Source organism: Solanum lycopersicum, chromosome 8 (assembly GCF_036512215.1).
Source record: "Solanum lycopersicum chromosome 8, SLM_r2.1".
NCBI classification, from domain to species: Eukaryota; Viridiplantae; Streptophyta; class Magnoliopsida; order Solanales; family Solanaceae; genus Solanum; species Solanum lycopersicum.
Window position 1 is genome coordinate 52273424 of NC_090807.1, and position 24444 is coordinate 52297867.

General features: G+C 33.5%; 2 protein-coding genes across 2 annotated transcripts; both read left to right on the plus strand.

Annotated features, from left to right (window-relative positions):
* The first annotated feature begins 19233 nt into the window (after positions 1-19233).
* On the plus strand, positions 19234-24384 carry LOC112942086 (uncharacterized). Its single transcript, XM_026032674.2, has 5 exons — positions 19234-21059; positions 21172-21684; positions 21752-23167; positions 23396-23976; positions 24053-24384. The coding sequence occupies exons 1-3, from the start codon at positions 20361-20363 to the stop codon at positions 21875-21877; spliced, it is 1338 nt and encodes a 445-aa protein (XP_025888459.1). The 5' UTR covers positions 19234-20360; the 3' UTR covers positions 21878-23167; positions 23396-23976; positions 24053-24384.
* LOC104648894 (uncharacterized) lies at positions 21911-24281 on the plus strand. Its single transcript, XM_026032675.2, has 5 exons — positions 21911-22051; positions 22461-22849; positions 23032-23167; positions 23396-23976; positions 24053-24281. The coding sequence occupies exons 1-5, from the start codon at positions 21911-21913 to the stop codon at positions 24279-24281; spliced, it is 1476 nt and encodes a 491-aa protein (XP_025888460.2).
* Positions 24385-24444: the final 60 nt, after the last annotated feature.

Sequence of the window (24444 nt, forward strand, 5' to 3'; positions counted from 1 at the left end):
TCTTCTTCACGTCTTGATGCCTTGAAGTTCTGGCATGGACTAGCTGTTTAGTTATTTTAGCTTCTTAGATACTCTTAGATTTAGTAATTTGAGGATAGATGTTCTTGTGGTGATGACTTCCAGATTTTGGGGATAATAATTGATAAATTTTAGAAGTTATTTGTTGGTTATATTAATGAGTTTTAAGTCTTCCGCATTGTATTTTGTTCATTATGGTTGAATTATTGGTAAATGATTTGGGGTTTAGATTGGTTGGTTCGCTCACATAGTAGGATAAGTGTGGGTGCCACTCGCGGCTCGATTTGAGTCGTGACAAACTTGGTATCAGAGCATTTAGTTCGTTGGTCTCATCACACAAGAACGAGTCTAGTAGAGTCTTAAGGAACGGCAGGGGGACGCCTTTACTTTTCTTTGAGAGGCTATAAGACTATAGGAAAATTCCATTCTTTCTTTCTTTCGTGCTATTACTTGGATCCTATTGGTATCTAGGTGATACAAATTGGTATCTGACCATCTTCACTCTATTTCGCAGATGTTTAGAACTAGAGCAACAACTACGCCAACACCAGCACCAGCAGGACAGGGTGCGTCTGAGCCAGCCACTGGGGCTGTAGCTCGAAGAGGAGCAGTGACAAGGGGTCGTGGTAGAGGTCGTGGGAGGACGTCCTCTAGAGGAAGAGGATAAGCACCTGTCCCATCTAGTACTAGGGCGGTGACTCCTCCACCGACTGAGGAAGTAGTAAGAGAGGGTGAGGAAGGGGAAAGTGAGCAAGTGCAGAATGAGGAATTACCACCCCAACCTACTCCGGAGATGATTAATCAGGTTCTTGCTTATCTTAGTGGGTTAACTGATCAAGGCCAGACACCTCCAGTGTTTTCTGCACCAGCACCTCAAGTTCCAAAAGTACGACAGGTCGCTGCTGAGGCTCCCCGCATGGATGCCTTATTGGAAATAGGCATGTTTCCTCGGTTGACTACAGGGCCTATAATGACAAGTGATCAGCATGAACTTTTCAGTAAGTTCTTGAAATTGAAACCTCCAGTCTTCAAGCGTTCTGAATCTAAGGATGCCTACGATTTTTTGGTTAACTGTCATGAGTTATTACATAAAATGGGCATAGTGGAACGATTTGGTGTTGAGCTTGTAACCTATCAGTTTCAGGGAAATGCCAAAATGTGGTGGCGGTCACATGTTGAGTGTCAACCCGTACAGGCACCACCTATGACTTGGACATCATTCTCTAGTTTATTTATGGAGAAGTATATACCCCGTACTTTGAGGGATAGGAGGAGAGATGAGTTCTTGAGCCTAGAGCAAGGTAGGATGTCGGTTACTGCCTATGAGGCTAAGTTTCGTGCATTATCTAGGTATGCCACCCAGCTTTGCTTCAGTCCACAAGAGCGGATTCGCCATTTTGTGAAGGGGTTGAGGTCAAAGTTGCGGATTTTAGCCTTACAGATAGCGGCTACAGCAAAATCCTTTCAGGAAGTGGTAGACTTCGTGATAGAGGTAGAGGGAGTGAAGCCAGATGATTTCACCATGGCATCAACTACTAAGAAGTTTCGTAAGGGAGGTGAGTTTAGTGATTCTTACTCCAGAGGGCAGAGTTCTGGAGGTTATACAGCCCGACCTATTCAGTCTTCACTACAGGCTGTAGCTGGGGGTCCACCGCAGACCGGTCAACATTTCTCTGAGTTTGGAGGTTATCCTCAGACTCCGTCGTTCTCACAGAGACCTATGCTTGAATCCAGAGAGTGTTATGGATGTGGGGAGACTGGACACATTAAGAGGTACTGTCCAAAACAGAGTTACAGACCTCCAATAGTTAGAGGTAGAGGTGGTTATAGAAGAGGCCGTCATTCTGGAGGGCGTGGTGGCCGAGGTAATGGTGGTCACCAAAACGGCCGGGGTGACGGGCAAACTGGAGCCACTACGGCACAACATGGTAGGGGCAACGGGCAGACAGGTGATAGGGTCAATTGTTATGCTTTCCCTGGGAGATCTGAAGCGGAGACATCGGATGCTGTCATCACAGGTAATCTCTTGGTTTGCGATTGCATGGCTTCCGTATTATTTGATCCTTGATCCACATTTTTATATGTATCTTCTTCATTTGCTACTGGTCTTAATTTACATTGTGAATTGGTTGACATGCCTATTCGTGTTTCTACTCCGGTTGGTGAGTCTGTGATAGTTGAAAAGGTGTATAGGTCTTGTCTTGTAACGTTTGTGGGGAGCAATACTCATGTAGACTTGGTTATCTTAGAAATGGTTGATTTCGATGTAATTCTGGGTATGACTTGGCTTTCTCCAAACTTTGCAATCTTAGATTGTAATGCTAAAACTGTGACGTTAGCCAAGCCTAGGACAGATCCGTTAGTGTCGGAGGGTGACTACACTTCCAATCCGGTTCGTATCATCTCCTTTCTTCGTGCTAAGAAAATGGTTAGTAAGGGTTGTTTAGCGTTCTTGGCACATCTCAGGGATGATACTATCCAAGTACCTTCAATTGAGTCGGTTTCGATAGTCCGTGAGTTTCTGGATGTGTTTCCTGCAGACCTTCCTGGTATGCCACCGGATAGGGATATTGACTTTTGCATTGATCTGGAGTCGGGTACTCGCCCCATTTCTATACCCCCTTATAGGATGGCTCCCGCTGAGTTAAGAGAGTTAAAAGCCCAACTTCAAGAATTGTTAAGCAAAGGCTTCATTAGACCAAGTGCATCTCCTTGGGGTGCTCCGGTTTTGTTTGTGAAGAAGAAGGATGGAAGTTTTCGGATGTGCATTGACTACAGACAACTGAATAAGGTAACTGTTAAGAACAAGTACCCTTTCCTCGCATTGATGACTTGTTCGATCAGTTACAAGGTGCTTGTGTCTTCTCTAAGATTGACTTGAGATCCGGTTATCATCAATTTAAAATACGGGCAATGGATGTGCCAAAGACTGCTTTTCGAACCAGGTATGGGCATTACAAATTTGTAGTAATGTCATTTGGTCTTACGAATGCTGTTGCTGCTTTCATGAGCTTGATGAACGGGATTTTTAAGCCATATCTGGATCTCTTTGTGATCGTATTTATTGATGATATACTGATATACTCCAAGAGTAAGAAGGAACATGAGGAGCATTTGAGAATTGTGTTGGAAGTGTTAAGGGAGAAAACGGCTTTATGCCAAATTCTCCAAGTATGAGTTTTGGCTAGATTCAGTGTCCTTTTTGGGGCACGTGGTTTCTAAGGATGGAGTGATGGTGGTTCCTTCTAAGATTGAAACAGTGAGAAATTGGGTAAGACCTACTAATGTGTCAGAAATAAGGAGCTTTGTTGGTTTAGCCAGCTACTACCGTCGATTTGTCAAGGGATTCTCTTCTATTGCTTCCCAATTGACGAACTTGACTAAGCAAAATGTTCCATTTGTATGGTCGGATGAATGTGAAGAAAGCTTTCAGAAACTCAAGACCTTGCTGACTACTGCACCTATCCTTACTTTGCCAGTAGAGGGTAAGAACTTCATTGTTTATTGTGATGAATCCTATTCTGGTTTGGGTGCAGTGCTAATGCAAGAGAAGAATGTAATTGCTTATGCTTCGAGGCAATTAAAGGTGCATGAACGTAACTATCCGACCCACGATTTGGAATTGGCTGCAGTTGTGTTTGCATTAAAACAATGGAGACATTATCTACACGGGGTCAAGTGTGAAGTCTATACGGATCATCGTAGCCTACAGTATGTCTTTACTCAGAGGGATTTGAATTTGAGACAGAGGAGGTGGATGGAACTACTGAAGGATTACGATGTTACCATCTTGTATCACCCAGGAAAGGCTAATCTTGTGGCAGACGCCTTAAGTAGAGTAGCAGGGAGCATGGGTAGTTTAGTCCATTTACAAGTTTCTAGACGCCCATTGGCTAGAGAGGTTCAAACTCTGGCTAACGACTTTATGAGGTTGGAAGTAAATGAGAAGGGAGGATTTTTGTCCAGTGTGGAGGCGAGATCTTTTTTTCTTGACAAGATCAAGGGAAAACAATTTGATGATGAGAAACTAAGCCGAATTCGGGATATGGTGTTGCGAGGAGAGGCTAAAGAAGCAATAATGGATGAGGAAGGTGTTTTGAGAATTAAGGGAAGGGTATGTGTGCCCCGTGTTGATGATTTGATCCACACTATTCTTACAGAGGCTCATAGTTCCGGATATTCTATACATCCTGGTGCAACCAAGATGTACCGTGACCTAAAGCAACACTTTTGGTGGAGTAGAATGAAGCGTGACATTGTTGATTTTGTTGCCAAATGTCCAAATTGTCAGCAAGTAAAGTATGAACACCAGAGGCCCGGAGGAACACTTCAGAGAATGCCCATTCCTGAATGGAAGTGGGAGAGAATTGCAATGGACTTCATGGTTGGTCTTCCAAAGACATTGGGGATGTTTGACTCTATTTGGGTAATTGTGGATAGATTAACTAAGTCTGCTCACTTCATCCCGGTCAAGGTGACCTACAATGCAGAGAAGTTAGCCAGACTCTACATCTCAGAAATTGTTCGATTGCATGGAGTTCCACTTTCCATCATATCAGATAGAGGTACGCAGTTTACTTCTAAGTTTTGGAGAACATTGCATGCTGAATTAGGTACTAGCTTGGACCTTAGTACTGCATTTCACCCTCAGATCGATGGTCAGTCTGAGCGAACAATTAAGGTGTTGGAAGATATGCTTCGTGCATGTGTGATAGAATTTGGGGGTCATTGGGATAACTTCTTACCCTTAGTGGAGTTTTCATACAATAATAGCTATCACTCAAGTATTGATATGGCTCCTTTCAAAGCATTGTATGGGAGGAGATGTAGGTCTCCCATTGGTTGGTTTGATACATTTGAGGTTAGACCTTGGGGTACTGATATTTTGAGGGATTCATTAGAGAAGGTGAAATCTATTCAAGAAAAGCTTTTAGCGGCTCAAAGAAGGCAAAAGGAATATGCAGATCGAAAGGTTAGAGACTTGGAGTTCATGGAGGGTGAGCAAGTCTTGCTGAAGGTTTCGCCCATGAAAGGGGTGATGAGGTTTGGAAAAACAGGTAAGCTAAGCCCGAGGTATATTGGACCATTTGAAGTACTTAAGCGAATAGGGGAGGTGGCTTATGAATTAGCCTTGCCCCCAGCACTCTCAGGAGTGCACCCGGTATTTCATGTGTCTATGCTGAAAAGATACCATGGTGATGGAAACTACATCATTCGTTGGGATTCAGTTCTTCTTGATGAGAATTTGTCTTATGAGGAGGAGCCTGCTGCTATCTTAGATAGGGAAGTCCACAAGTTGAGGTCAAGGGAGATTGCATCTGTCAAGGTTCAATGGAAGAATCGTCCAGTCGAAGAGTCCACTTGGGAGAAAGAGGCTGATATGCAAGAAAGATACCCATATCTGTTTACAGATTCAAGTACTCCTTTTCGCCCTTGTTTTTCTTCTTGTGATCGTTCGGGGACAAACGATGGGTAAATTGGTATCTATTGTAACGACCTGTTTAGTCGTTTTGAGCAGTGGAGTATTTCTAGTAATAATTGTCTGAGTCGACGGATCCCACGACGGACCGTCACAGGCACGACAAAACGTCGAGGGTGTCTCGTTCCAAAACACTTAGAATTTAGAAATTTGGGTACTCAGATCAACTCTCTGAACTTCGTGACAACATGGCACGACACACCGTCACAGGCCCTTCAGTAAATTTCAGTCTCTGAACTCTGTGACGACTCAGCAGGACGGACCGTCGCAGGCACGACGGCCCGTCACAGGTTGCGTGACCCTGACTTGGTCGGATTTCTTTTAAGTATTTTAAGGGGCGTTTTGGACTATTCTTGCTTATAATTATAAAGTTAGGGGTTTAATGTTAATAATTCAATTGCTTTGGGGTTAAAGGAGATAACCTTCGATTAATTAGTGGAATACTTTTACCATCTTTTATACTTAATTATATCCTAATTAGGGTAAAATAAAAAGAGTTTGAATAAGGAAAAATCAGAAAAAAGAGAAAGAGAGGGACGAACGAATGAGAGAGGGAGAAACGAAGAAGAAAGCAAAGCATTGGAAAAGTAGATTTCTTGACTTTAATTCTTCGGTGGAGGTAGGTTATGGTTTTTATGTTGTTTCATAGTAAACTCTTAATAACGAATGATATGTATTGGGTAGTATTGTAAATCCTTCTATATGCTTAATTGTGTGCTTGCATGATGTGATTATATAATTGTGATAAAATAAGCATGATGAGGCTATTGAATCCTAAACTTTGAAACCTCTTTGTAAGTGATGATGCCTTGGTATAAAGGAAGGCTTGATGAACTAAAATAATGAGGTTAGTGGATCGGGTGTCACGTTTCGACACCGGGATAGTATTAGTGGATCGGGTGTCACGTTCCAACACCAGGATAGTATTAGTGGATCGGGTGTCACGTTCCGACACCAGGATAGTATTAATGGATCGGGTGTCACGTTCCGACACCAGGATAGTATGATGAGGATCGGAGTGTCACGTTCCGACACCAGGATAGTATGATGAGGATCAGAGTGTCACGTCCCAACACCAGGATAGTATGATCAGGATCGGAGTGTCACGTTCCGACACCAGGATAGTATGATGAGGATCGGAGTGTCACGTTCCGACACCAGGATAGTATGATGAGGATCGGAGTGTCACGTTCCGACACAAGGGTAGTAAAGAGAATGAATCTTGAAATATGTTAATATACTCAATTTAATGAACCTTTTCCCAAATGAGTATGGTATGGAGGCTTGAGTCCTCATGGGTGTACTTGATGTTATTTATCAATGATTCTTGCACATTGTTGTTGCAACCTGTTGAGTATTGTAGTTGATTTTATGATATTATCTGATATATATTACTTTCTATTTTGAATTGGCCGATGATACCTACTTATTACTTGTGTTTTGTACTGACCCCTACTTGTATGTTTTTCTTTGTTAATTGTGGAGTGCAGCAAACGTACCGTCGTCTTCAACTCAACTGCAACTCTAGCCAGTCTTCGTCATACCAGGTTTCAGGGTGAGCTAATGCCTCTAGCTTGGACTGGATCTTCTTCTTCACGTCTTGATGCCTTGAAGTTCTAGCATGGACTAGATGTTTAGTTATTTTAGCTTCTTAGATACTCTTAGATTTAGTAATTTGAGGATAGATGTTCTTGTGGTGATGACTTCCAGATTTTGGGGATAATAATTGATAAATTTTAGAAGTTATTTGTTGGTTATATTAATGAGTTTTAAGTCTTCCGCATTGTATTTTGTTCATTATGGTTGAATTATTGGTAAATGATTTGGGGTTTAGATTGGTTGGTTCGCTCACATAGTAGGATAAGTGTGGGTGCCACTCGCGGCTCGATTTGGATCGTGACAAGAACTGTATAAAAACGAATTGTATTGTTATAAGTGTATAGAACGATTATGTACAATTTGAATTTGCATAAAATGAGAAAGAGAGAAAGACAAAAGAGACTTGACAAGGAATATACAATTGAATCAAATTGTATAAAACGAGAAAGAGAGAAATTAGATACAATTTGAAAATTGTAAAAAACGAGAAAGAGAGAAAGACAAAAGAAATTGCGCAAGGGAGTATTTTTATTATATAATTGTGTATAGCACAAAAATATATGTACTCACATGTGCATATACAATTTTCTCACGCTTTATACAAACAGAAACACAATATATACATTTCGCTTCTGTTTGTATAAGTGAGAAAGGCGGGGTTGGCGAACGAGATACGGGAGAGTGGCGAGCGAGATATGAAAGATGGGAGAGAGAGGAACAAAAATATATGTATTTATACAATTTTCTCTGCTTTATACAATTAGAAACAATTTTTATACGCTTGTATTTGTATAAAAAGTGAGGAAGCGAGCGAAAGATTGGAGGAGAGTGGCGAGCGAGATATTTGGGAGAGAGGCGCCTGGAAATTTTTTGCAAACGTTTGCTATGGAGTACAATTAAATCAAACCCTAGCTGCTCTATTTATTTTAGGTTATTAGTTTGTTATTATATACAATTTTCCCTTAATAATATTAGTAAACATGTCAAAAATGTCATTATTTTAAAAATAAATAATTATTCTGATATTATTAATATTTTCTTTCTCACTATTTACACTCTTTTTTTTCTATCATAAATTACACATTTTCCTATATTTATGTAATTGGATATATATTAATAATATTTTGAATTTTCTCTCTCTTTTATTAAGATTCTTATCAATTTCTCTCTATACCTTTATTACTAGTCAATTTCACAACTTCCCAGATTTATTTTCACTTTTCTTACGCTTGGATTTTCACTCTTTCTCTAACCTTCTTCAAAATTAATTCTTCACAGATTTTCAAATTTTTCTATTATCTTTATTATTATTCAACTCATCAACTTCCCAAATTTACGCTTGGATTTTCACTCTGTCTCTAACCTTCTTTTCAACTTCTCAGATTTACGCTTGATTTTCACTTTCTCTCTCTAAACTTCTTCAAAATCAATTTCTTCACAGATTTTCGAATTTTCCTATTTTATATCATTTTCAATTAATTTCGTTTCAAGGTTTGATTTGGAGATTCACATTGATTTGGGTATTATGTTCATCATATTCCTTATTGATTTACTTACTGATTTTTGTATTTTTTTTTAATTTTTTTGTTTTGTTGTTGTTCTTAAAATTATTTTTTAGGGTTTCATAATGCAAAACTCTCTCGTCAATGGACGCTTTCAAGAGAGTTACTAGAGATATTGGACAAAATAATCAAAGTTCTTCAGAGTTCTCATCGTTTAATTTTTTTTTTACTCAAGAAATAAACAACAATGTAGGTTCCGCCTCTAAGTCTAAGGAGGATATACGACGGGGAAAAATGTCTGAACCTGTCGAGGTGCAAAATCACACACAAATTCATAACCATGAAGTTGAAGAAGACCAAATTTTTGGAGAAGAGGTATTTTTTTTGCATGTGTTGTGTATTGCATGTTTAGTTTAATTTGTTTAGTAATTTTTAAGATTCACAAAAATACATGTTACAATGAGTTTGGAAGTGTATATGAAATTTTTAGTCTGTTATAGTTACTATGTATTTTTGTATTGAATTTTTTTTTAAATGTCATATATTTATTGTATTTTGTGTTTTGTTTTTTTTTTTGTCTGTTAGTTGTCAATGTAATACATTTTATGAGTTTGATTATGTATTTACTATTATCGTATACATTTATAAGTGCATATGAAATTTTCATCTTGTTATAGTTTTTTTTTTGTATTTTCATAGTTCTAATATTTTTTGTATTCACTATTATAGTTAGCATGTATTTTTGTATTTAATATGTTTATTATATTTTGGGTTCTGTTTTTTTTTTCAATGTAACACATTTTATAAGTTTAATTTTGTATTTACTATTTTCGAATAGATTTGTAAGTGTATATGGAATTTTTATTATGTTGTAATTATTAATTATTTTTGTACTTTATAATTATAATGTTTTTGTATTCATAGATTCGGAAGTGTATATTGAATGTTGTTGATGTTTTAGTCAGTATATATTTTTGTATTTCATAGTTTTATTTTATTTTTGTATCCATAAATTTTGGAATTGTATATTGTATTTTGTATTATGTCAGTATATATCCATAAATTCATTTTGTATTCTGTTTTTTGTGTGTTAGTTATGTCAATGTACCACAATTAGTATTTATTTTTGGATTTCATAGTTTTAATGTTTTCTGTATTCATAAATGTGGAAGTATATATCGAATTTTGATGTTGTTTTAGTTAGTATGTATTTTTATATTTCATAGATATATTGTATTTTTGTATCATAGACTCGAAATTGTATATTATATTTATTATATCTAATGTATTTTGCATTCTGTTTTTTTTTTGTGATAGTCATGTCAATGTACCATATATTAGTAACCATATGTGTTTTTTTTGGTATGTTGTTGTAACTGTGTTGATGTTTTATTTATTATCATATTTTTTTGTTATGTTATATTAGTATTATTTCATTTTTTTAATTCAATATGCCAGGGGACTTCTTATGCTTGCAAAAAACTACTAGAAAATGCACCCCACCTTCACTGTATAGTAAATCATGACATTAAATTCAAGTTGACTGACAAGCTTACACCGGAGCAGTATAAACATTTTTATGAGACTACGTGTTTTGGTCAGTATATGAAAATTAGAAAATGTTTTGGGCAAGGTCAAATTCATAGGTGTTGTATGTTACTAGAAGTAGAAGCTAGTAGTAATCTGTCTCTTGTAATCAAAGTCAATGGAGGAGCTATTTTAAAGTTCACAATTCACACGTTTGCGCTCATTACTAGATTAAACTGTGTTGGTGTTGTAGAGGATTTCAAGTTTAACACAAAAGAACCTAACCGACTTATTGTTCAGTACTTTGGTGGTAATGAGATCATACGTAGATCTAATTTGTTCGATAGGTTTAATGGTAAAGTTTGGATTGACAATGATGATGATGCGATTAAGTTTGCAATATTATAGTTCATTCATATGTTTGTGTATTCTGGCGAGAAGAGATCATTGTGAATTACTAGAATTCACTTTGACTTGGTTGAAAGTGGTCGGTAAATGCATTATCCTTGGGGTAGAAAAGCATTTGAGTGGTTGCTACGGAGTATCAACAAGATTTTGACTACTGATGGTCAATATTATAGAATATGTGATATGATTGTTGTCCTTCAAATATGGATATACGAGTGAATGGGTAAGCGTCAAACGAATTTTGCACGGAAAATTAGTGATCATATCCCCGTATTCTAAACTGGCAAACAGTAGGAGCAAAACCCGAATTCAAAATGTTGATGAAAGACACATTCAATGATGGTAATAGAGAGGTATTTTATATAATTCAAGAAATTGTACCCTCGTAATTGTATTAATTCGATGTATATATTTTATTATGTTAATTATTCTGTTTACTATCGTGTTCAGATTAAATGGAAAAATGTTGTCCCTTCTCTGATGAAAATTGTTGTTCTACAATTGCCTCCTGAAGGTGTTGAAATATCAACTGAAGGTGTTCAAACAGAGCCACATTGTGATATTGATGAACAGGCACTTTCTGGACAGAATTCAGATGATGATTTTGTCAACTCACCTCCACCTTCAATGAAGGTTACAGGTAAAAGAAAAAAGGGGCAATAAGTATCACCTGCTAAAAGGATACAAAAAAAGGACTCAAATATCGCAGATCAAATGGAACGGAATGAACAGATTGATCCAGTAGCGAAACGGAATGTGAAAAAAGTTGCGCTTCGAAAAGTTGTGCGGAAGAAACAAAATTGTGTTCTAAGAAGACAACCAGTCGCACTTATGTGCCAACAAAGAATTCTCAAATACCATCTGTAAGTGTGTCTCATGAACAATTTATGAGGAAAGAACTCTCTAAGTTACGAAAGGAGGTATATATTGTTTATACTTATGTTTTTTCAATATATTTATTCAAATTATTGCAATCTGTAAAATTTACACATATTGTAACTGTTTAAGGTTAGAGAAGAGTTCAAAGACATACGAAGGTTGATAAATGATAATTTTAGTATCATTATGTCTACTTTGAAGGTGAAACAATATGCTCAATTTTTATGTATAAACTTATTTTTATACTTTTTATTTTTGTGAATACTCTGCTGTAATTTAATATTTTCAGGAAAAAAAATAATGATATTGCTGGTCAAGAATCACAACCTCTTACAAGATCAATTTTATCAGAAAATTAAAATCAGGTAGACACAACTCATTTTGAAAATAATAGTTTATTCTGTTTGTATTTTGTATGTTGTAATATATTTATGTTTAATATTATTTTTTTTCTATATTTCTAAGTACTTTATTTCTTTATTCATAGTGATTAAATATATGTTGATTGTTTTTGTATCAAAATATATTTTCATAACAACATAAATAATCACAATGCTGCTCAAGGACCACAACATTTTACAAGTCCAGTTGTATCAGAAAATGAAAATCAGGTAGAGACAACTCTTTGAAAATAAAGATTATTATTTTTGTATTCTATTTTTCTTACTATGTTTATGTTTAATATTAATTTGTATTTTATATGTCGTTAATACTGTATTTCATTATAACTATTTTTTATCTATATGTTGACTATTTTTATATCAAATATCTACATGGATTGAAGGGACTTTTTGATGATGAGAAGACGGAGTGTGATGAAAACTCAAATGATGGCAGCAAGGTAGTTTTCCAAGTATGTTCATTATAAATTTTGTATTTTTTATATTATTTATCAATATTTTTTTATTCAATCTCTTTTTTTGAAGGATCATTCAATTTTTAAAAATTCAAATCTGAGAGACATACCCAATATTGTTGGGGGTGCTGATAAACAAGTATGTTGGTTAACTCGACATATTTATATAGTGCAGTTGGGAATATTTTCATTATTGTTTATAATTAACATTTTTATATTTTTAAAGGTTGATTGTGTCAATTTCCCTGTGCGTAATCTGATCACTGTAGATGTTGGTTTTAGTTCGTCTAAATCAATAATCCCAAGCGTATGTTTTCTAAGTGTCTAAAATAATTACTTTTATTGTTATTAGTATAATTTGCATTTGAATAATGTTATTTTTTTTATTAACTACAGATACCTCAACCATCATTTGTACTTGAAGGAAAACATGATTTTCCAGATCAAGATGACGATGATGAAGAGGATCAGTTCATATTTCCTACCCCTATTCAGTCTATTGTTCCCGTGGAAGGGTCACAACAATCACAGTTTGAGTTGGATGATTCTCTTATGTCAAGTCTCAGTGACATAAAAAGTATTTGTGATACTGACAATACCATTAATGCAGAACAGAGCATTATCATGCACATTCAAACTATAAGCAATGACAACACAAATATGCAAAAACAGGCTAGCATGGAGAGTAAGAACAAAATAAGTCTTGTTCACACACCATTACCTGCGCATAGAATTAGACGTCCAGGCCCTTTCAATACATCTCCATATCTGACATCGTTCGGCTCATCTGCGGGTATAAAGACATAACAAATTTTAATGTATTTTAAATCTGATTTATATATATTTATTCTAATTTTTGTATATGGTATGTTATTTTTTAATTTAATATTTACATCAGGTACTTTATCGGTGTAACCAATTATTTTTGAACTGAAACACCCGTTCATCTTTGATATTATTTCTAACAATCGTGATATCATTATGTGGGATGCACACCGGTCATGGATTCGCGAAGGTCTTCTGCAAAACATGAGAACAAGTAAGTATGTAAGACGCATAATAATATAAAAAAAATTGTATCCTGTATTATGCATTCTCCATTTTTTTAGTTATGATATGTTTTTTTTTAAGTATTCATGATTATTATTTTGAGGTTGTTTTGCATAATCAGTTATTAATCTGAATCATTTTTTTTACTGTATTCTGAACTTGTTCGTGTATTTTCAATTAATCAACTTATGGAATGCTAATGTACGTTGTATTATAAATTGATAGAAATAACTCATATATTGTTCGTTAATCTTTTTAAAATGCTGTATTGTAATAACATTACAGATCTTGATTTGTTGTTATGTATGTTACTCTGAATTCTGATGCATATTTTCACAAATACATTAGATACCTATATAATTTTTATGTTTCATCACACAGTTGTATTATTATTATTATTATGTTGTATTCAATATAAAATTTTAGCAAATTATATACCTTTTGTTTTTTTGCGTATTTGTTTAGACGTCATGATCATCGATATAAAAAGGGTAAAGCACGCATTCCAGTCCCATTTGACTTTAGTGTTGATTTTGTAGATAATAAAAATTGGTTCTACAATCTGTACTGAAAAGGACAATTTTTGAATGATTCGGTAAGTAACAACTGTAGTTATTTAGTTATTCTTCGTTGTTTTATTGTTATCTAATGATTATTTATTTTTTATTGTTCAACATATCAATGTTATCTTCTATTATTTGAGAAAGAAAGTCAAGTAAGATGTTGACAATAGGTATAAATAGACAACTGTGGATTGTGTGTTTACGTCCAAAATTTCATCAATTTGGAAGAAGTATGAAGATTAGATAGTGATGTCTACTGCGCTGATGAAGAACATTTTATAGGTGATTACATTAGAGTGTATTAAGTTCATGCAGGCATTTCGTGGCATTTGGTGGATCACGTATTTATTCGTGTAAATGTAAAGAAAATTTTTCATTGGGCATTGGTGGTACTCTCTCATAATGATAGACGTGTATACGTCTATGATTCTTACAGAGCGTCAGGTCATGATTCTCAGGGATTGTGGTATCTATATGCTTGCTTTTGCCTAGTAGTTGTCTTATGGTCAAGGAAATTCAAGTGGTACATTTGACGTAATGTTTTTAAGGTCAATATATGCTGCACTTCTTTTGAATTATGCTAAGCAAAGCAAGATAACGGATCCATTAGTGACACTGAGGCACCCCATAGGCATACCATGCCTCAATCTATTCGTGTTGTGTCTGCTCCAATTGAAATACAGTAGTTGTGCGTTTGTTGAAGATACTTCTTTGTGTTTCAAAACTACTTAATTTATGTTTCATTAACTTTTATGTTGCTGTATATTTTGCATACTTATCATTTTGATTAACTTTTATGTAGCAGATTATTTTGCATACTTATCATTTTGATTAACTTTTGGGTAGCAGTTTATTCTTCATACTTTTCATTTTGATTTTATGTATATATATTATGTTAGTTGATTCCATGTGTTGTATTTTGTATGTTGTATCCATCGTTATAAAATTGTTCTATTACATTATATACATTGACAGATTTTTCATTATGTTGTGTATTCATTACGTCACATTGCTTGTAGTTTTATTGTTTGTATTAAAATCTAATTTATTTTCAAATGTGGTCACATTAGTTGTATTATGTAGTGTCAAATATATTTTTTTATGAACATTAACTCACAGTTTCTCAAGACATATCTTTTAGTGTTCTTGCATATACATATACATATTGAATTCTCAGCTTATTCATATACAATGTGATAGGCAATAATATGGAGTGAGCTATCAAATGATTTTGTATATCATTAGAAATAATATTTTTATGTATTGTATTTTTCTTAAATCAACGACTTTATTTTTATTTTTTTGTTTGATTTTTGTTTACTTTATTTTTAAGAACGTTTAAGTTATATATTAGAAATGCAAAATTTTTATTAGGATACAAGTATATACGAGCAAACGAATATATTTTGATAAAATATTATTCATTGAACATTATTAAAATATCAAATACAAATATCAAAGGATAAACGATTAATACAAACACATGTAAATTTATTTTTCAAAACAAAATCAAACATATTTAACTATTCAGTTCGTGGTTCATTCCTGCATGATCGCCTATTATGTCCCTTTTGACCACAAGTACTACAAGAATTCTTGTTCTTCTTTCCATATAGCTCATTGAACATCTTATCACGAAACTTTTTTGGAGGCCTACCAGGTAGTTTTTTGAACTTTGAAGGCTTAACTATTTCATTCTCTACATATGCAGGCACATTCCAATCTTTTCAATCAGGTAATGGATTGATTGGATTAGCATATGTAACAAGTAATGTATTTTGCTTGTAAAGGTCAGAAAAATACGGTTGAGGATCAAGAAATTTCTTCTTTAAAATAGCCCAAGCGTGCGAACATGGTATTTCATCCACTTGAAATCTCCTACATGTACAAGTTTTCCTTTCAAGAAAAACAATAAATGTTTCCCCTTCATAACGAACAATGTGCACATAATTACTTGTCGCAACTACCTATTACACAAAGTAAAAAGGAAGTTAAATCATACCAATTATACAATCTTTACTTTTTACTGGATGAAATGCAAAATACAACACTTTTATGGAAGCATAAACATACCGTCATACGCAATAAAAGTTCTTCATTTTCAGCGAGCATTTCTTGTGCTTTACCACAAAGTGTCGTGAATGTATTAGAAGCAGAATATGGTTTTTGAAATTCCATCGACCAAACATTTGTCTAACTTCCTCAAGAAAATCATATATAGGTGATTCTCTTGCTTCGACAAGACATGCATTTATGCATTCAGCTATGTTTGATGTCATCACAGTGCCTCGATCAACTGTTGCATACACTCTTTCCCATTTGTCATAACCAGCCAATTCCAAATAATTCTTCACCCTAATATCAACATGTTCTACTTTTTTCATCAGTTCATTAAATTCAGAATGTTTATATGCCTTTGTCATTGCATAAAAAATTTCTGAAAGACTGTCATGTGACTTTTTGTAAAGTGTTTTCACGTTCTTCCAAAGATGAAACGTGCAGGCATAATGTGGTATATTGTATGTCCTCAAAACTGCTTTTATAATACTCTCGTTTCTGTCGGATACAACACACATTTTATCCTTTAAACCATGAGCTTCTCTAAACTGTTCCAAAAATCAAGTCCAAGATGCATCATTTTTCAAATCAATAATACCGTATGCTAGGGGCAATATATTTCCTGAATATACACAATCCAAACATTAGGATACATATCGGCAAATAAAACAAATACATTTTTAGTGAATATAATAATGTGTGTAATTCTTTATAAAAATATAAATATCTAATAGTTACCTGCTCCATCCAGTGTGCCATTATAAGTCCCTCTGAGATGTATGTTGTTTACTATAACTATTGGCTCACAACATTCAAAACATTTTATGAAAGGAAACAAAGCTATAAAGACATATAGAAATTCATTTTCTTCCGTCTTTCTCATTCTTATATGCGATCCAGGATAAGTGGTGTCCAATATATATAAATAATTGAGTAATTTACTATATGAAACAGACAATGTCCCCCTTAAAGTATTTATTGCCTTTTCCCCTAGCATTTCATGCCACAGAGTAGGATATATCTACGCCAAGTTCGAGTCTAACATCAACTTGTATGTCTTTCGGCGTCAACTTTCTTTTATGATCAACTAGCTTGGGTTTTATTATACCTCCAACAAGATTGCTTGTTGCTTGTCTCTGACTATACACCTTATCTTTTAATGGACATGTATGCTCATCTACAAACTTTCTAATTCTAAACATTCCCGATTTATTGATATTGGAAGCTTCATTATCCATCCACAATCTTTAGATACACAAACAAGTGTATAACTGCTCGAATTATAAAAGAAAATAAACAAAACAAATTAATACATGATATTATATGGAATAATTACTATAACAATAAAAGATAAAATCTATATAAATAGAAAATACCTTACTAAACTTAATCTTTCTGTCTTTCACTGAAATCTATCATCAATGACATATTTCATCATCACAGCTTTCAAAGTACGTTTATTCTTAGAAACTTGATCCTCAATGTCTTCTTTACGATTCATATTGCAGATAATAGAGTTACTTAACTCAGTACTGATTAATGGTGCACTAATAACTATTGTTTGGTTATCAGTAGTACTTTCTCCGTTTATACTATACATGCCAATATCTTCTTCATACTAATTTCTACAATTTATATCACGATCGTTCACAAATACAGTTACACAAATGGGCTACTTTGCGAATTCTCGAGCTTCTTTCTTCAATGAGACATATACTCTCATTCCCATATCGTTGTGTATCTCCAAAGGTGCAATGCTACCTTCTATTTTATACTTAAGTTTCAATTTGTTATACATCAAATCTACCCCAATCTGATTAGCAACTTCATCAACTAAATCTTTATATGATGCATATTCTTTAATCATAATTGCCTCAGTTATGTAATCAACATAGTAATTATTTTTTAGTCCAATGTCTAGAATGCTTTATTATAAAACTAATGTTTTCCATATATACTTTCTAGTAAAAAAAATCACATAGTCCATACTAGATATGAAAATAATGACATTACCATTAATTTGTATCAAGAATACAAAACAATAAAGTTACAATAGTAAATCAAATAAACGATTCGAACATTATTACTTGTCTAAACAATTGATGCATAAAGTATGTATTTTGTTGGATATATAATTTCGTATACAAAAGTTTAAAAAACAATTTCAAATCAGAATATTATTTATATATATCAATACAAAAGTTAAAGATAGTTGCATTGATTAAAATATATAATAATTCAAAATGCAAATACATACGAATAATTATTATACAAACAAAATCGCATCAAATCACAAACAAATACAAAACATATAAGGATTAATTAACTAAAACATACCTGACTTTCGACTTTTCGTTTGTGTTTATTTTTCAAAAATCGTTTACCCAGTTTATTCTCAAAAACAATAAACTCGCAATAATTTATTTTTTTTTGGATGAACATCATGAATAATGAGCGGATATATCATTCAGATTTTGAAAAAATTGTAACTGATGTAGGAGTTTTAAGCATCTGTTACTTTTTATAGTTTTTTTCTCCCCTAAATAGCTACAGTTTGTTATATAAATTATGTATTCTTTTTAATTAAACAAAATAATTAAAATATAATTAAAATACATAATAAGGTAAAATTTTGACATTATCACTAAATATCGAAAGTGTTGACACTATACCCTATTAAATACTAAAATAATATCATTTAAAAAAATTTCCCTATTTTATATGCTAAAAAATAATGGGAATGGGTTGTTGATTGTTGGAAATGGATATGGGCTGAAAATTGGGAATGTTGGGCTGCTAAAATTTATGTGAAAATAACTTAAATACACAACTATAATTTTTATATTCTCTAATTTTCCCTACTTTTTTTAAATATTACATAATTCCCTATTTTTTTTATTTTAGTATAAGTTTTTAGATACATTACACTCTCTCTCCTATAATACACATTTACCAATTTTAATGCCTATTTTTTCTCCATTAAAACACTCAACCTCTTAAATCAGTTTTTGAATTTTAAATTTTTTCCATTTAAACACTCAACCTTTTAATCAGCTTTTTAATTTTGAATTATTAAATTTAATTAAATTTAAATAAAAGAACAAATTTTGAAATTTTGAATTTCAAAATTCAAAAAATATAGAAGCAGGGTAACTTCCACTGCATTCTACCGTTCTTACCAAAGTCACCTTGCACTTCTTTTTTTTCCTTAATCGTCTTCATCCCACTATTTCTTCATAACTTTGAATCTTCTCAACCCAACAGATTTTTCTATTTTCTTCTTTATATTCTTAATCCATATTCGACTATTTCTTCCTAATATTGAATCGTAAGAACCCAGACCCTTTTTATAGTTAATCCATCATCAATTCGTATATTCTTCTCTTTTTCGTTTTTGTTAATTGTTCTATTACTTCATAGTAATGGATCCGTCAATCAATAGAAGGATATATGATTCCGATGATGATAATTGGAAAGAAAATAGGAAAAAGTCTTTGCATGATCCTATGAATCTTCAAAAGGATTCAAACAAAGACCATGGCGAAACATCAAAGGTTGTAAAAATACAACCAAAAAGGAAAAAAGAAGCAGCAAACACTGTTGTTAGGCCTACATTGTCTCGGGTTAGTATATTGGTACTTAAAAATGGTGTTGTTTAAATTAGTAAAATTTTTAAGGAATCAAGTGTGCTTGCTGATACATTTTAAAAAGGGTGTATAGTGTTTTAGATGGTCAACTGATACGTGAATTTGTTGTGTTTCATAATATTTTATATGTATCATTAGGTTTTTGAAAATTATTATAATGTATCATTCAATAAGTGTAGTAAAGTATAATCTGTGCTTGATGATACATGTTGAATCTGTGTGTACATTGTTTAGTAAATGTAATGATACATGTAGTAGCTATGTATCACATGTTCTGCATGTAGTATGAATTCCTGTATGATATCATGTATCAATAAGGTATTAGTTGTTTAGTTGATTTACTCATACATGTTTTGAAACTTGTTATAATGTATCATTCATTAAGTTTAATAAATGCTTAATCAGATATAGTTGATGATACATATAGATTCTTTGTGTATGTTGTTTAGTCGCTGTTTATGATACATGTATTAGACATGTATCACATGTTATAATGTTTTATTTAATTCAATGATACATGTTATAGACATGTATCACATGTTTTTCATATAGTATGAAATTCTGAAAACTGAAACCATGTATCATTAAGTTATTAGTTGTTTTATTTAGTAGTTATATTTCTATATCGTTTTAATTTGCGGTTTTATTTTCAAATTGCAGCCACTGAAGTACAAGATTAAAAAGATACCAACACATCCCATAAGGTTTGCTGTCAACTTTAACAACAATTTCCTAAAGGACTTTGAAAAATACGTGGGGGATAATGTTATCCAAATGTTTAAGGATACAATTTTTGGACCCTTTTTAGACATCTCTAAATGTAATTTTCAGGGCCAAATAACTAAGTGCTTATTGCTTTTAGAATTGGAACAAAGCAACCCTAATATGTTGCATATTAGACATTCCAACGGGTGTGTCCTGAAATTTGGTATAGATGATTTTGCATTATTAACAGGACTTAAGGTCAGAGGAAATACCAATGATTTCAAATACCCAGAACAAACTAATTGTATGCTTTTTAAAAAGTATTTCCCTGGTGCAGTCAATAGTGTTACAAAGCATCAACTAGTTCAAAGGTTTAAGATGGGTAATTGGGAGAGCAATCAGGATGCACTCCAAATGTCTATGCTGTTCTTTATTCATACATTTGTATTAGCTACTATTGATAACACAGCGATATCTATTGTCGACTTTCTAATGGTTGAAGATGGTAGATATCAACATTTTCCTTGGGGTCAGCTATCATTTTCCAAACTAATTGGTTCACTTAGACAGGATTTTGACGTTAGTAAAAAGTTGTACCGATTATATGGGATGCCATATGCACTAAATGTTTGGATATACGAATGTGCATCCAATTTAAATTCAGAAATAGCGGTGAGAGAACGCAATGTCATCCCAAGAATATGCAATTGGAGAGTTGTGTCTGAAAAGGCAAAGTTTGAAATGCTTATGTCCACCATTTTCCAAAAGGTAAAATTTTATTTTTGTATATGGAATATCGTTATTTATGTCTTTGTGATACATTATGAATTATTACTGTATCTAACAGTTAAATTATCTTATGTGTTTGTGATACATTTAGAATGCATGTTCAAACATTGTCCCAACAGCAGAGGAAATTGAAGCTTTTGATATTGCTCAAGTTGAACATGCTCATTCTACATCAATACCATTAGTACAACCAAACGAGCAAGATGATTTAGATGATTTCTCCACAAGACCGCCAGAACAGTTATTGAGGACATATTCTAGAGTGTCTGATACATCTCCTCCACCACCGCCAAAAAGAAGAAAAAAATCGATTATTCAAAAAAAGAAGGTGTCAGAACAAAAACAGCCTGATCAATCAAATGTGTCTCCGACACCGGATGATGATGTACATGTTTCCATGTCAAGTCTGCCTCAACATTCGAATGTTGATGATGTACATAGTTCTGTTCCACAAGTGTCACCGAAATCGGCTGCTGATGTACATGGTTCTGTTCCAGACGTTTCTCAGAACCCGGCTGCTGATGTTCATGGATATGCAGATTCACAGAATGTCAACAATATGATTCCTCATATTGAAGAGTTGAAAGGATATTTGAAAACTTACGTAAGTAAATTATTTTGTAATTTTTAAACAAACTTTTATTTATCCTAAATGTATCTATTATTTTTAGGTTGACAAGAAATTTGAGGAATTGATTATTTTGATAAAAGCAAATCACTCCCAGCTGATGCAATCTATTAGCAAAGAGAACATCAATTTTCAGGCTGATACAAGCACATTTCAGTCTGACAAATAAACATCTCAGCAAATACCGGTTGATCTCGATGATATGGGTGGTGTAGCTGAGGATGGTGGTGGTTTTTCTGGTAAAAATGGTGAGCATCATATCGTCGACGATGCAGGGGATGTCGATGTGGATGGTGTTGGTGTTGCCGTAAATGAGGGTGAACCAATAGTCAGTGATCCAAAGGTAATGTTTATGATACATTGGGTATGTTGTGTATCATGCACATATAGTCAATGTTTTGTATCATGATCATTTTTTTTCTCATTTTATATTCTGTCATGTATCATACATATTTAATCAATACTATGTATCATGTGATTGTTATCAATGTTACGTATCAGCACAAATTATATTAACAGTTTTTATTTCAAAACTGCATATTCAGGATAGTGACGCACATCAGTCGCACCAAGATTTAAATGAACATATCATGGACTAAGCCGTTGACGACAATGTTCATCACAACATCCCTCATGTGTTGCCCGAAAAAACAACAACAAGATTCATCGGTACATTTTTCAATTTTGATTTATGACATACAATTTCATTACACACAAATTTATTCTAAAAATCATTACATCATATTATACAGGATTCTTCAACTTCAACAACAATATCGCCATCAACTCAAGCAGCAATAGAAGCGCTTATCAAAGATTTGGGTAAAGATGCTACCAATGCTAGACCATTATATTCTTACGATCCAAAGAATATAACTAGCAGCCAGTACTTGTTGACCGACAGTCAATTACCCACTGAAATTCCAATAACGGAGATTGCTGTTAAAACTGATGCAGTCACTCCTGTGCATAGAAATAGAATGCCTTCGAGAAGGATTCAATCTCCATATTGTACTTCTTTTGGGTCAAGCGAAAAGGGAAAAGAGAAATTGAAGGATATGGCTCGACTCCATTTCCCGTTCGAAGGATGTGGCATTGCAGATAAAGTTTCACCGAAACTGATTGAGGATTACATGAATTGGTTGTTGAGGGGGCTTCTAAAAATCATAACAATAAGTAAGTTTTATACATTTTTTTTCTCAGTGTTAGGCGTAATCATTTTATATACAACTAATTCATTATACTTTGTTATATAAAAACTGTAAATAATTGAGTGTTATGTATCATGTACATACATTGAAAACTTATGTATCATATATGCAGGAACGCATCGGACGATAAATACAGATCAAGATCTTGTTCTTTTGGATTTACGATGATGGACTTTGTTGTTGCTTTTCCAATGAACAAGAATTGGTTTTATGCCATGTCACAGCCAAACAAGTGTTGGTCTGATGAGGTAAAATATTAAACTATTTATGAAATATGTATCAGTCATAACTATATTATAACATCATGATACATTATCTATAAGTATCATACTATTTAATTAGCAATGATACATTATGTATAAGTATCATACTATTTAATTTGCAAAAGTATCATACTATATTCACATAATTATATTTCTTTTTTTATATTGTTTAGATGTAAATAATTTCTTACTCTGTTTTCATTTTGTTTATAGCACATCGATGTGATTTTTTACTACCTTCGTAAAAAATCAAAACTTTGCAGCATGGATCAATACAGATACACAACAACCCACTGTTTGTTCATGTCACATGTAAAAAACTGTTATGATAGATATTACATGGACGATGATGATGATAGTCTTACTACACAAGAACATATTGATCGCGCTTCAGTTGTATCTGTACATGAGAGGTCAATAATTAACATCATCAAAGGGTTTGGAATACCAGCTGCTTTACCATGGCATCTTGTAGATGAGGTCTACATCCCAATTAACTGTGATCAACAATTCCATTGGGTGTTGGCTGTTGTTGAGTTGAAAAACAGGTTGATAAGGGTTTTTGACTCATCAATTAGCACAAGGAAACAAACAATTCCTCATGAGATCAAGATGTTGTCTAAAATGTTTCCTTCATACCTACTTGACAGTGGATTTTTTGAAGAAAATGAACGCACAAAATTTGCTGATTGTCAAGCATATAAAGACAACAATAATGGATCACTTCTGGAGCCTCAAGTTCCTTTCATGATAGAATTTGCACAAGACATCCCTACACAGGAAAGCGATAGCCTGTAAGTATCAAGAATTTTTTCAGTTGCCCTTTTTAATGTATCATTAAGTTTTTAATTTATTCTGTATTTTTTGTAGAGACTGTGGGTTATATGTTACTGCATTTGCCGAGTATATCAGTGACCAAATCAATATATCTTATGCTGATTTTAATTCTGATTACCTGCGTCAAAGATATGGAGCATTGCTGTGGAGTTATGGAAGTGAGAAGGCTAAGTGCGGATATGTTAGCGACAATGATGATCCACCAAAATCCAGGGGCGTAGTCACACCACCACCAGAAGAAGATTTAGTTCACATAGCGTAGCATTTCATGATAAAACAATGTTTTAATGTTATATTTATTATTTTTATATGTTATTGAACAACTATTTTTATCCTTTTTAATGTTATTTTTTTGGTTTTGTCAATTTCCATGAATATTTTTTTCACATTACGTAACAAATTTGTTTATATTGAAGATATAAATA